At 46.0% G+C, this 13,852-nt stretch overlaps 1 protein-coding gene across 1 annotated transcript in view; it reads left to right on the forward strand.

The window, feature by feature from the left end:
• MYO5B (myosin VB) overlaps nucleotides 1-13,852 on the forward strand; it is a 284,042-nt gene that overhangs the window by 210,567 nt on the left and 59,623 nt on the right. The window contains 1 exon segment of the mRNA XM_017888643.1: nucleotides 1,029-1,262. Within this exon segment, the coding sequence (XP_017744132.1) occupies nucleotides 1,029-1,262 (234 nt within the window).

Consider the following 13,852-nt stretch of genomic DNA (forward strand, 5'->3'; position numbering starts at 1 on the left):
TACAGCATGTGTGGCATTTTACAGGGTCCAAGGGCTTTTCTTTTGCTGCTCCTCACTGTTTTCTGTGAAGTTTAATTTCTTATGTGAATTAATCGTTGATTCCTGGATGCTCCAGCTTATCAGTGATTTGGCCACTAGCTCTTTTCTGCCTGGTGCTCCTGCAGACCAGAGCAATGAAGAATAATCAATGACCATTGTTGCCTGCTTGATGATTTGGAGAGCCCTGTTTCTTCCTCTCCACTTTCCCCACTGACCACTCTTAGCTGATGCTCTCAACTCTTGCGGTGCTGATTTCTGCCCATAATTTATAGTAGCACTTGATACCAGCACTAGCTTCTTAGGGCTCTGGGCCCATGGGGGATGCTTCACACCTGTGTGTTGCCTGAGTGGGCTGGGATTGGGTACCCCATCTGCAGAAGCATGGTCTGGGCAGGGTGGATCAGGGCATCAGTTCCCTGAGTCTTAGAGTCTTATAGGGCAAGCCATGGCTGACAGGTGGTGAAAGAGATCCCAAGGCCCCATGGAGGGCCTCCTTGGAAGAGGGGATGCTAAAGGGGTCCTTTGTCTCAGAGCCAGCGATTAGGTTGCAGCTCTTTGTGCTGGCAAGTCCACAGGCAGGAGGGCTCAGTATGAAAGAGCAGGGAAACCTAAAAAGTGAAGGCTGCAAACCTAGGGAGCCAGCTTCTTTGTTTCTGCAACTTAAAAATAAGGTGTAGGATCCACCCAGCCCGACATAGAGCCACCCACTACCAGGCAGCTTCCAGCTCTGCACATGCTCAGGAAAGCTTCTCGAACTCTTTGAATGCCAGTGTTGCTGTTCTTTGTTTTCCCCTGTTTCTGTAAGTTCACAATAGTGTTTTGTTAGGGAGATGCCAGGCAAGCACTTGAGCGTGCAATGATTGTGAGACTTAATCCCACCTTGGAAGTTCCTTTTTTGATTGCCTTCATGCTTTTTTCCTGGTAAAATAACCCCTTCTCCCCCCAACCCCTTCCTCTCCCTTCTCCTTGTTTGCTGATGTTCTCCACAGAACAAAGAGTTCAAGACACTGTCGGAGCAGTTGTCCATGACCACCTCCACATACACCATGGAGGTAGAGAGGCTGAAGAAGGAGCTGGCGCACTACCAGCAGAGCCTGGGTGAGGACCCCAGCCTGAGTCTGCAGGAGGAGGTGGAGAGCCTGCGCACGGAGCTGCAGAGGGCCCACTCGGAGCGCAAGATCTTGGAGGATGCGCACAGTAGGGAGAAGGACGAGCTGAGGAAGGTATGCTCAGGCCAGAGGGGCCGGCGCTGGTAAGCAGTGGGTGGGCACACGGAGCCACCCCTCAGAGACCACTGCTGCTTCAAGTGGTAAAATTGCCATGATCTTGGGCTCATGTCCACAGACTGACCATTGATCTGTGTCTGGACAGAAAGTGGCATGCTTTGGGGAAACCCACACAAGCATGACTGCATGTCTGCTGTTAGCTGGACACTGTGGCATCCCCTGGGAGGGACAAATGGCGTCTGCCTGTGACCATTGTTTTTATGGTCTAGAGTTAGGCCCAGGGCTGGCTTGGTGGCCTGCATCCTCGTTGGCAAGAAAGCTGCGACAGAGGCTGGGGCTGATCTTAATGTTGCCTGCTGGGGAGGGCAGCCTCTGGGCACCCCTGCCCATGATGTAGCATTGTGCTTTGGCAGAGATGCCTCCCCTTTGAACATTGAAAGTCTCAGCCTGTCACCTCCACCCTGGTGGGCTTATTTCTTACGCCATGAAATAGAACTTCCTGAGTTTTGCCCCAACCCTGAACATCAGGGCACAGAAATTCCCTGCTCCACTGCCAAGATAACTGTTCCAGCCAGGGAAGTCCCAAGGGCTCCTGGAGAGCCCCCCACAGATTTGGGTCATTGCTGTTCTGCCTCCCACCACCATCTCCCACCCCATCTCTACAAGCCACAGGGAAAATACCATATTGCCCACTTGTTCAGTGTCTGTCCATCAATGCGGAGTTGCAGTGGGTGGGAATCTAAGAGGGAGAGACCCAGTGTTCAGGGTGTTGGAGTAACAACTTCAAAATTGGGGCAGGCTGGATGCTGCTGCAGGAAGGGCCCTGGGGTAGACCTTGGAGTCTCCAGACTTCCATCCCCTCTCTGCCATTCCCAAGCATGTGCAGAAAGCCTCCCTGGCCTTAGTTCCTTCATCTGTGTGTATATTTATAAAAGTTGGTTCAGATCATCTCCAAGGCCTCTTCTGGACTTGCACCTGGCCGCCGCTATGAGATTGTGTTTGGCTTCTGGAAGGAGCAGAGGCCCTTGGCCCTATGTGGGAGTCCTTCTCTCTTCTATTTCCCATTGCCTTTTCCTGGCCTGAGCCCTCACATGCAGCTGAGGAATACACAGACACCCATGGGGGTTAGAGCCTACAGTGCCGGCCCTTGCTGGGCTTGCATAGATCTTCTTCCCATCTCCGGCCTCAGCACCATCAGCTCCTGCCTTCACCCAGACCCCAGGAGCCAGAGGTGGGATCCAGGTGTGGGGATTAAGGGAAGACAAAAGTAAGATGTGAGCTTCCCATAAAAGGCCACCCTCCTGATGTGTTGCTTTGAGGTACCACAAGACCCTCTGCCCAGATAAGTCACCTGCCAGCCTGCCCACCACAAGGCATGAAGTGGATTCATCCTTTAGGAGAAAGCATGTGGTGCTTGGGAACTCCTGTTAAATGTGGCTACAAGCCTTGTAACCTACAAATCATGGAATTCCACACTTGTGGTTTGTCTACCCTTGGGAGCAGATGAATGGGATGGTAACCTTTCTACATGAATAAAAACCAGAAGGTGAGGTCCAAAGTCAGAAAGGATCAAGAATAGAACTGGAGACTCCTGAGAATAGTGACCCTGGGAGAAAAAACCTTCCCTGCATATGTGTCCCAGTCAGATCAGACACCTGCAAAGTCTGTTTACCGAGAAGATCCACAAAATCAGGTCTCACCTATCTCTGCCTCGACAGATAGCACTTGACTAGCCCAGCCCCGCTTCCCTGCTTCATGCTAAATGCTACAACTTGGGGACTTCAGCACTCTAAAAACCCAAGTCTCCATCAAAGGGAGTGCGTAAGAGTTTATAATGTGAAAATCTTCATTGGAAGAGCAAAACAGAGAGGCAGACTCCCTCCTCCTCTCCATGAGAAATGTTGCTACTCTTCCCTAGCAATAATATGCTGGCATAGGTCTTAAAGAAAATTAGAGCTTGGAATTGATAACAAAAAATTAAGGATGCTGCAAGGAGGGGAACGCTAGGAGCAGAGTAGTGCAAAAGCCCCTTCCCTACCCCAAATGTAAGCAAATTCCAACTCAGTAACACTCAGAAACCAACAGGAGATGACTAATGAAGTGGCATGTCCTGGAAAAGAAAAAGCGGAAGCAAACATTCTTTAGAATCTTCAGAATCTTTTTGTTGTGGTGGTTGGAGGGAGGTAGATGAGCTGGCTGGCTTTTTTTGTTTTGTCTTTTGTGCCTCCTCAGGGTATAGTATTTATCAAAGGCACTGTGTCCCTCTCAATAAATGCTGAGTAATCAGACAGTCGGTTTCCTCCGGGGCTTGAGCAGGGGCCTGCTATGCATTGAGCGAGATTGATGAGACCAGCCAAGCACAGTGAGGGGCCTGACCGCCAGTAGATGTTTAATTAATGAGTTTGATATTTCCATCAGCAAAGGCAGCGAGTGTCGTATTGGAACTGCTATGCTGGAAAACTCTGGGCTTGCCATCTCTGACGATATTAATTGGCGAGCCATGTGGCTGCCCTGCCTTGGCCTGTGGGAGGCCAAGTCTCCCTGAGGGCAGGAATTCATCTCTGTGTCCACAGAGTCCAGAGCAGCTCTGTTGCATAAATTAGATGACATTCTTTTCTACTAAACGTATCCGTTGTTTTGGCGCCTTCCACAGGGTAGTCCACACCCAGGCCCTTAGCCTCCTTCCCTTTTAGCCTGTGCATTGTGTACATTTCGTTCTTTTTGAAAGCTTCAGCGATCCCTATGCCAGCTGCCTTTGTGCAGCTGTGCTGTTTTGCATGGCTGCTCTGTTTGGTGAAAGAGAGGTGGCCCCCAGGGCTGCCCTAGGCACAGAAGTGATAGCTCATTCAGAATCTACTCTGATGGCTACTCAGTGGGACCACAGCAAGGCTTAGCTTGGTGCAGGGCTATGATGGGTCAGGAGGAACCACCCACAGCCAGGTGCCTGGCTCTCAAGGGGGGTCCCTGGTCCTTGTGAGAGATGACTAGCAGGCCTCCAGGCACTGAGCATTCAGACAAGTGGGGCTGGGTTGTGCATTGTATCAAGACATCAGTCATAGAACCACTAGATGCTAGTTGGTTGCCTTGGGTAGTTCATGTTATAAAGGTTTTGATTTCTCCAAATAGAGGTAGAGAGATCTGGCTTGGGGAATGGGGCCTTTCACAGCAGAGTGTGTTGAGCCTTCTCCCCAAAGGCATGGAGCAGAACTACTTTGACCAGCCAAGAGGGGGTTGTGCTCTCAGCAGCACCAGGACTCATGACTCATGTGGAAGCTGAGGGTTATTAGGAAGGGGACCCTGGCCCGTCTCTGGAAGGACGTTATCTTGCTGCAGAAAGCAAGAAGCTCATTGTCCTTCATTCAGCAGGTGTTTGAATGCCTGTATGTATTAGACCCTGTACTACATACTGGGGCAAAGGTGAATGGTGTTTGAAAAAGCCCTTCTCATTCTTAAGGAGCTTAAATGTGTGGGGATGGGGGAAGAAAGTATAGACAGGAATCAAACGTGAATTACCCACCATGGGCTACAACCAACCATGAAGCAGAGTAAAGGAGATGGAGGTGACCTGTGGGGGCCTGAGGGGTGTGGTTTCACCATTGATGGCCAGAGAAGGTCTTTCTGAGAAGACACCTGAGTAAGAGAAGATAAGCCAAGGCGATTTGGGGATAACAGGCCACAGGTGTGGCACACGTGCACTGGCCTTGGGGCATGAGTAGGCTGGGTGGGTGTGAGGACCAATGAAGTGCTCACTGGGCTCAGGTGGAATAAGTGAGGCTGCAAACAGCAGGAGCACAGTGCGGTCAGGTCAGGAAGGATCTTCTGACTTCAAAGACAGCCTTGACTTGTGAAACCTCCAGAGAGATGAGCGACTCTGTCCCAGGCACTTCAGCTTCTGTGAGCTTAGGGGTGGGAGAGGAATTAAAACCCATCTGCATGACCATTTGGAAGACATTTTAGCCATCGTTTCAAAGTTGTCTTACTATCCAAAAGATGTTGATTTTCAACTTTTGCTTTAATAACTCAGCTACTTCAAAAAACAAATTCATACTGGGCTTACTTAGAAGAACATCCTCAGAAAATGGTCAAATGAACCCTTAAAGATTTTGGAGAATTAAAGGTGTTGCCCCTACCTGGGGCTGTGCCTGTAAATTTATTATGTGGTAACTGCACAGCCTCAAGGACAGACGGCAGAGGAACCTTTTCTGATCGGCATTGTCCAACCAGTTTTCCCATGTTTGCTACTAGAAACCTTGCGCTGGCTCTTCTTACTGTACTGATATCCCACTTGAAAAAAAAAAGACAAAGCCCATAGCTACATTTGTATCCCCAAAGACAAACTAGTAAAGACAGTTCTTTAGCATGTTGCTGGGGCATTTGTTTATGTAACAATAGGGACTATATTAGCCTCATAGTTACAGGATTTTCCCCCAGTGTTGGTTCTGATAAGCTGTCCCAAATAAGCTTTTGGAAGAAACGCTTTGAGTAATATTGCCTGCAAGAGATAAGACTAACCACTCCCCCAACTCCAAAAAAAAAAAAAAAAAGCCGCTGAATGGTGTTGAATGAGTCCTGAAACCTAAGGTGTTTTTTATCATGCTCAGGGGATGCAGCCACCTGCTTTATGTTGTTAAAGCATCTCCCATCATACCCTGCAGCCCTGACAACCACAAAGTGGGGGCCATTTGGCTGCAGAAGTTTGTTACTTGCTGTGTCTGCCAACAGTTGTGTTAGCTGGCTGGGAAGACTGGGGTTGGCTGGTACCTGGGGAAATATGATTGAGGAAGCATTCTCTCACCCCTCTGGGTATGGAGCTGAGTGTGGGATTGGTCCTTTCCTGCTGTTAATGAAAGATCAGAAACATGGGCCTACCTCCAAAATTGTTTAGGCAAGCAAGAAAAACAAATCCCCCTGATGCCACTTTAATGTATGGCTTAGAATAACAAAGCTAAGTCAGAGACCTGCATTCCTGAATCAAAGAGGGAGACAGAGGGAAGAAAGGAGCCTCAAAAACAACAGGAGATGTAGCTGCCATGCAAGCTGTTAACCACAGCACTCCCAGACTGTAGTCTTGGCTCAGGTTTTACATCATAGGTTGTTGCAATGAAGTCACATGTTTTTAGGTGGCATTCATAGGACTGGAGATTTCAGGACCCACTTGGTGATGATGTCATGCACTCTGTGCTGGTCAGATGGCATGTTCCATTTCAGAGGGATACTGACTGTGTGTAGGATGCTCAAAGGATGGCGAGGGGTCTTGGTCTTCTCAGGTGACCTACTGCTCTGTGAGCCATCTAGATATTGGAGGATGTTAAGGGAAAGCAAAGTTTTGCTCCATGGTAAGGTCTGGTTACTTCACAGCCTGCTATAAAACCTACCAGTGGTTGGCTAATTCAGAGGGTACGGCCTTGTTCCTGGCAGGATGAGGCAAGACCCCTCCCTTCCTAACTGTGACATAGATCATGCTTCATTGCACCACTCCAGGCTTTATTTTGTAGAGGTACATACCGGGTTTCTCCTGTTGGGTTGTTTTCAGTTTTATTTTACTTGTATGTCTAGAAAAGTGAAATCTATTTTGATCATTTGACAAGCTAATTTAAAGGTGCTCATGAAGTCATTGAGTGGTGAACTGCCTCCAGTGATAGCAAATTAGATGCATTTGAAGAGTGTTTTTCCTACATTGTATGTGCTGCCTAAATTGAATTATTTGATTAAACAAGCTCATTTATTCTAGATATTTTAGTCAACTATAAACACATTTATTTAAAAAAAAAAAAAACAATTTTAAAGGGAGCCCTTATTTGTGACTGAGGGAATGCAGACTCCTTAACTTGGTCTGCAGGGTCCTTCTATTCATTTGATAAGCTTTCAGGTGCTGGCGGTGGCCTGGGTTCTGAGGATGTGACAGTCTGGCGATATAGTCCCTTGGTCCGCGTTGAGGACTCTGGTCCAGGCTGAGCATGCTGTCCCACGGGCTCTGGAGGGATGTGCAGGCCCCGTCAGAGCAGGACACCGAGCACGGGGGCACCCCCACTACCCCATGTGGTATAGGAAGATTTCCCAGGAGAATGCTGGTCAAGAGCTAATAATGAGAAGAAAGTAACCAGTAAAGAATGGGGACATCAGAGCCTGGCAGAAGGAACAGTGAGATATTCAGGCAGATCCTGGAGGGCAGGAAGAGGCTGGGGAGAGGAGCTGGGCCCACCCAGGTCAAGTTAGGGGAGTAAGAGGAGTTCAGTGTTTCCTGAGGACAAAGGAAGAGAAGCCATTCACAAGCTGTTCTCCCTCCCTCTACCTACCCAGCCTTGACTTTTCTCAGTGCCCCTGCCGCAACCACACGTTTTGGCAATGTAGAACGCTTCACATTCCCAAACCTGTGCCCTTCTCCTTCCAGACCTTTAGGCACTTATTCTTTCCACCTAGAATGGCCCTCAGCTGCCTGAGACATTCCACCTAGGCCTAATCCAGATGACCCCCCCACCTCTTGTGAAGCCTTCATGGACCCTGAGGCTTCCTTCTTTTCCTTCTAAATCACCTCATTGTGGTGATTCTCAATCAGGGTGATTTAGCCATTAGGGGCCATATGGCAGTGCCTGGAGACATTGTGGTTTTCACAAATTGAAGGTGGGAGGAGGGTGTGTTGTGTTGACATCTAGTGGGTAGAAGCCAGGGATGCTGCTGAACACCCAGTAATGCACAGGAGAGTCCCCTACTCCCCCAAGAAAGAATTATCCAGCCGAGAATGTTGACAGTGTCAAGGCTGAAAAACCTTGCCTTATAGGAAGCTGCTACAGCCTTTATTGGTATCATTACTGTGTATGCACCTGTCCTGCCAGGCTGGACACTCTCTGAGGGCAGCTACTATATTAGACTGTTCTTGCATTACTATAAAGAAACATCTTGGCCGAGTGTGCTGGTTCACGCCTGTAATCCCAGCACTTTGGGAGGCTGAGGCAGGCAGATCACAAGGTCAGGAGTTCCATTCCAGCCTGGCCAATATGGTGAAACCCCATCTCTACTAAAAATTCAAAAAAAAAAAAAAATTAGCCAGGCATGGTGGTATACACACCTGTAATCCCAGCTACTCAGGAGACTGAGGCAGGAGAATTGCTTGAACCCGGGAGGTGGAAGTTGCCATAAGCCGAGATCACGCCACTGCACTCCAGCCTGGGCAACAGAGGGAGACTCCATCTCAAAAAAAAAAAAAAAAACACACACACACACACAAAAACTGTGGCTGCATAATTTATAAGTAAATAATGTCTAATTGACTCAGAGTTCTGTAGTCTGTACGGGGAGTGTAGTGCTGGCATCTGTCCTGATAAGGGCCTCAGGGAACTTCCAGTCATGGCAAAAGTTGAAGGGGGAGCAGGCATCACATGGCGAAAGTGGGAGCAAGAGAGTGTGGGGAGGTGCCACACGATTTTAAACAACCACATCTCGCATGAACTCAGTGAGAAATCATCCCTCACTGACTTCACGCTAGGGCAATGAAAACTTTGCTTCCCCTTAACATCCTCCTAATATCTAGATGGCTCACAGAGCAGTAGATCACCTGAGAAGACCAAGACCCCTCACCATCCTTTGAGCATCCTACACACAGTCAGTATCCCTCTGAAATGGAACATGCCATCTGACCAGCACAGAGTGCATGACATCATCACCAAGTGGGTCCTGAAATCTCCAGTCCTATGAATGCCACCTAAAAACATGTGACTTCATTGCAACAACCTATGATGTAAAACCCGAGCCAAGACTACAGTCTGGGAGTGCCATGGTTAGCAGTGTGTATGCCACCTACACCTCCTGTTGTGAACTCCGTGAGGGTGAGTTCACCAAGGGGATGGTGCTACAGCATTCATGAGGGATCCGCCCCCATCACCCAGTCACCTCTCACCAGGCCCCACCTCCAACGCTAGGAATCACATTTCAACACAAGATTTGGAGGAAATGAATGTCCAAACCATATCAACTACCATGAGTCAGTCTGTCTCATTTGGTATCCCCTAGCCCTGGCAAGGCTCCTGGTACAGAGAGGTATATCAGGAAATGTGTGATGGATGAGTGACAGCCTTGCCCTTTGTCATACTAGGGGCCAGAACTAGGCTTGGTGAGTGGGTGCCTCTACAGATAAAACATTGTCACTCTCGGTCAGTGCTTTTTCTTCTGTACCTTGCCCTCAACACCAGGTCACATTTTAGCCTCTGAAGACATACAACATCTGTTGCATTAATTATTATAGGCAATAAATATTATAGGCAATAAATGTTATTATTCTTTGGCAAAATAAATTGCCAAAGAATAACAACGTGGTATAATTAGTTTGATGCCTGTATATTTTTATCAGCTTTATCTGATTTGACCTCCTGTGGGGCAGAAAGCTAGCCCCTTTGCCTGACTGTCCATACCGAGAGTCCCTGACTATGCTTATCATTTACTTGTGGGGTGAGGAGTTCTGCTGGATATAAAAACATAAGACCAGCAGCTCTCAACCTCTAGAGCCTCAGAATTACCTGGACGACTTTTGAAAACATGCTTGTCAGAGCTTCCTTGTAACTCATGGAAGCCCGTCCACAGATAACTGGATGAGACAAACTGAGTCTGCTTGAATTGAGGGGAAAGAAAGCTTGAAAAACTCCTTCAAATCTGAAGGAGTTCTAGAGTGTTAAGAATGTTGATCGGGTGCCAGTGGCTCATACCTGTAAACCCAGCCACTTTTAGGAGGCCAAGGTGGGCAGATCTCTTGAGCCCAAGAGTTCAAGACCAGCCTGGCCAACATGGCAAACCCCCATCTCTACTAAAAATACAAAAATTAGCTGGGCATGTTGGCATGCACCTGTAGTCCTAGCTACTCAGGAGGCTGAGGTGGGAGGATCACCCGAGCCCGGGGAAGTCAAGGCTGTAGTGATCCGAGATCTCACCACAGCACTCCAGCTTGGGTAACAGGGTGACACCTTGTCTCAAAAAAAGGGTGTTAACAAAGTGCTTGGAGCTTTTGCAAGCCCTCAATAGTATTGTATTGTGTATCCTACTTTTCTATGTGGGACCTTAAAGAACAAACCTAATGTAAGGCCACTACACACTCATTAGCAGCTCCCCAGAGTGGCTGAGTCACCTTTAAGTGAGAGTCACTGCCTTCTGACTTCCTGGGGTGGGGAGAGCCAGTGACCTCAATCCTGAGCTCCAGCATGTTGCCATTTTTTCCTGCCCCTTTCTACATGATGCTGAGGATGGGGAAGCTGCTCCCTTAACTCACCTCTCGGTGCCTTGAGCTTAATTTAAAGCCAGGAGAGGAAGGAAAGATGGCATTTAAGCACTGTAACCAGTACATAATAAATGTGAAGTGCTTGAACCATGCTGAAACCATTCCCCCCTCACCCTGGTCCGTGGAAAAATTGTCTTCCATCAAACTGATCTCCGGTGCCAAAATGTTTGGGGGCTGCTGATGTATCAGATAGGTGATTTGAAAATATTTTTTCCCATTCTGTGGGTTGCCCTGTCACTTGCTTGATGGTTTGAAGCATAGAAACTTTAAATTTTAATGAAGTTCAACTTATTTTTAATTTGGTTGCTTGTGCTTTTGGCATTGTATTTAAGAAAACACTGCCTAAACCAAAGGTCACAAAGATTTGTTACTATGTTTTCTTCTGAGAGTTTTATAGTTTTAGCCCTTACGCTTAAGTCTTTAATGCATTTTGAGTTAATTTTTATATATTACGAGGTAGTGGTCCAGCTTCATTTTTTTTCCATGTAGGTATCCATTCGTTCCAGCACCTTTGGTTAAAACTATTCTTTTCCTCATTGAATTGTTTTGGCACCCTTGTCAAAAATCAATTGACTGTCAATGTGAAAGTCAATTCTGTTTCACTGATCAGTATGTCTATCTTTATGCCAGTATCACATTGTCTTTATTACTTTATCTTCTAGTAAGTTTTAAAATTTAGAAGTGTGATTATTCCAGCTTTGTTCATTTTTTTCAAGATCCTTTGGGTATTCTGGATCCCTAGATACATATGAATTTAAGGACCAGCTCATGAATTTCTGCAAAGAAGCCATGCAGGATCTTTGTGAGGATTACATTGAATCTGTAGATGAATTTGAGGAGTATTGCCATCTTAAAAAGTGTTTTGATCCGTTATCTCAAGATGTCTTTCCATCTATTAAGATCTTTAATTTCTTTCAATAATGTTTTTTCGTTTTATACTTGTTAAATTTATTCCTAAATATTCCATTATAGTGGAATAGTTTTCTTAATTTATTTTTGATTGTTCATTGCAAATATATAGAAATATAATTGAGTTTTGTATATTGAAGTTGGACCCTGCAACCTGAACTCGTTTATTTTAATAATTTTTAAGTGAATTTCTTAGTATTTTCTATATACAAGATTGTGTCATCTGCAGATAGAGGTAGTTTTACTTCTTCCTTTTCATTCTGGATGCTTTTTGTCTTTCTTGCCTATTGCCCTGGCTAGAACCTTCAATACAATACTGAATAGAAGTGGCAAGAGCAGACACCCTTGTCTTCCTGATCTTAGGGGAAACACATTCAGTCTTTCACCATAAAGTGTGGTATTAGCTATGGAATTTTTATCAGGTTGAGGATGTTCACTTCTATTTATACTTTGAATGTTTTTATCATAACCATTTGCTAGTATTTAGTTGAGGATTTTTGAATCTATGTTCATAAGAGATATTGGGCTGTAGTTTTGGTTTTTTGTAATGTCTTTGGTTTTGGTTCAGAGTAACACTGGCTTCATAGAATGGAATTGGGAAGTGTTCCTTCTAATTTCTGGAATAATTTGTAAAGAGTAGATACTGCTTAACTTTTTGGTAAGTGCTGAAATGGTTTTAAAGTGTGTATATCCATTTCATGCCCAGTAAGAGTAATGTGGAACCATCTACATATATTAATCAACTGCTCTATGCAATGACTTCTCCCTGATACTTCACATGCGTCATCTCAGTAAATGATGAAAAACTCTGTGAAGTCAGTTTCCTCTTTTTTTTTTTTTTTGAGACGAAGTCTTGATCTGTTGCCAGGCTGGAGTGCTGTGGCACGATCTTGGCTCACTGCAACCTCCGACTCCCTGGTTCAAGTGATTCTCCTGCCTCAGCCTCCCAAGTAGCTGGGATTACAGGCATGCACCACCACGCCCAGCTAATTTTTGTATTTTTAGTAGAGATGGGGTTTCAGCATGTTGGCCAGGATCCTCTCGATCTCCTGACCTCGTGATCTGCCCACCTCAGCCTCCCAAAGCGCTGGGATTGCAGGCGTGAGCCACTGTACCCAGCCGGGTTTACATTTTATAGAGGGGGAAACAGGTGTATAGAGCCCGGGATCTGTGCAGCCGTGAAATTTGTTGTCTTTGCCATATAACACACTTAGGATGTGATCACGAGGATCATTCTGTGGGGAATGGTGATGGATCAGCCAGCCATAGGGGAAGGGAGATCTCAGGTCTGGAAGCCTGAATTTTGAGGGGGCACTGGCATGTGTTCCTCATTCTCTCCCTGCCTGTTTTTTGCAATGCTCAACTATGCCCTCATCCATGTCACAAAGGCAGGGATGTGAATTTAGTAGGGAAAATCACTTAACTGCAGAATGAATCTCTGGGGGATCCAAGCACAAAGGCGAATCAATTGCAATTTAGCCCCCATGTTATAAAAAACCCTTTCCCATCCTCCTATATACCAACTAATGATTTCAAATTCTCTTAGAACACAGCTGAACTGTTGCTTTTTAAAAACCCATACAAATAGTTGCTCTAATAATAAATAGCAAAAACATTTTTAAAAAACTTTCTTCACACACATTTGTTGTTTGTTTTTATTGTGCTTTAAGTTCTAGGGTACATGTGCACAACATGCAGGTTTGTTACATACGTATACATGTGCCATGTTGGTGTGCTGCACCCATTAACTCCACATTTACATTAGGTATATCTCCTAATGCTATCTTTCTCCCCTCCCCACACCCCACAACAGGCCCCAGTGTATGATGTTCCCCTTCCTGTGTCCAAGTGTTCTCATTGTTCAGTTCCCATCTATGAGTGAGAACATTCAGTGTTTGGTTTTCTGTTCTTGCAACAGTTTGCTGAGAATGATGGTTTCCAGCTTCATCCATGTCCCTACCAAGGACACGAACTCAACCTTTTTTATGGCTGCATAGTATTCCATGGTGTATATGTGCCACATTTTCTTAATCCAGTCTATCACTGATGGACATTTGGGTTGGTTCCAAGACTTTGCTGTTGCAAATAGTGCCACAATAAACATACGTGTGAATGTGTCTTTATAGCAGCATGATTTGTAATCCTTTGGGTATATACCCAGTAATGGGATGGCTGGGTCAAATGGTATTTCTAGTTCTAGATCCCTGAGGAATCGCCACACTGTCTTCCACAATGGTTGAACTAGTTTACAGTCCCACCAACAGTGTAAATGTGTTCCTATTTCTCCACATCCTCTCCAACACCTGTTGTTTCCTGACTTTTTAATGATTGCCATTCTAACTGGTGTGAGATGGTATCTCATTGTGGTTTTGATTTGCATTTCTCTGATGGCCAGTGATGATGAGCATTTTTTCAT

Source organism: Rhinopithecus bieti, unplaced genomic scaffold, assembly GCF_001698545.2.
Source record: "Rhinopithecus bieti isolate Rb0 unplaced genomic scaffold, ASM169854v2 scaffold_18295, whole genome shotgun sequence".
NCBI lineage: Eukaryota > Metazoa > Chordata > Mammalia > Primates > Cercopithecidae > Rhinopithecus > Rhinopithecus bieti.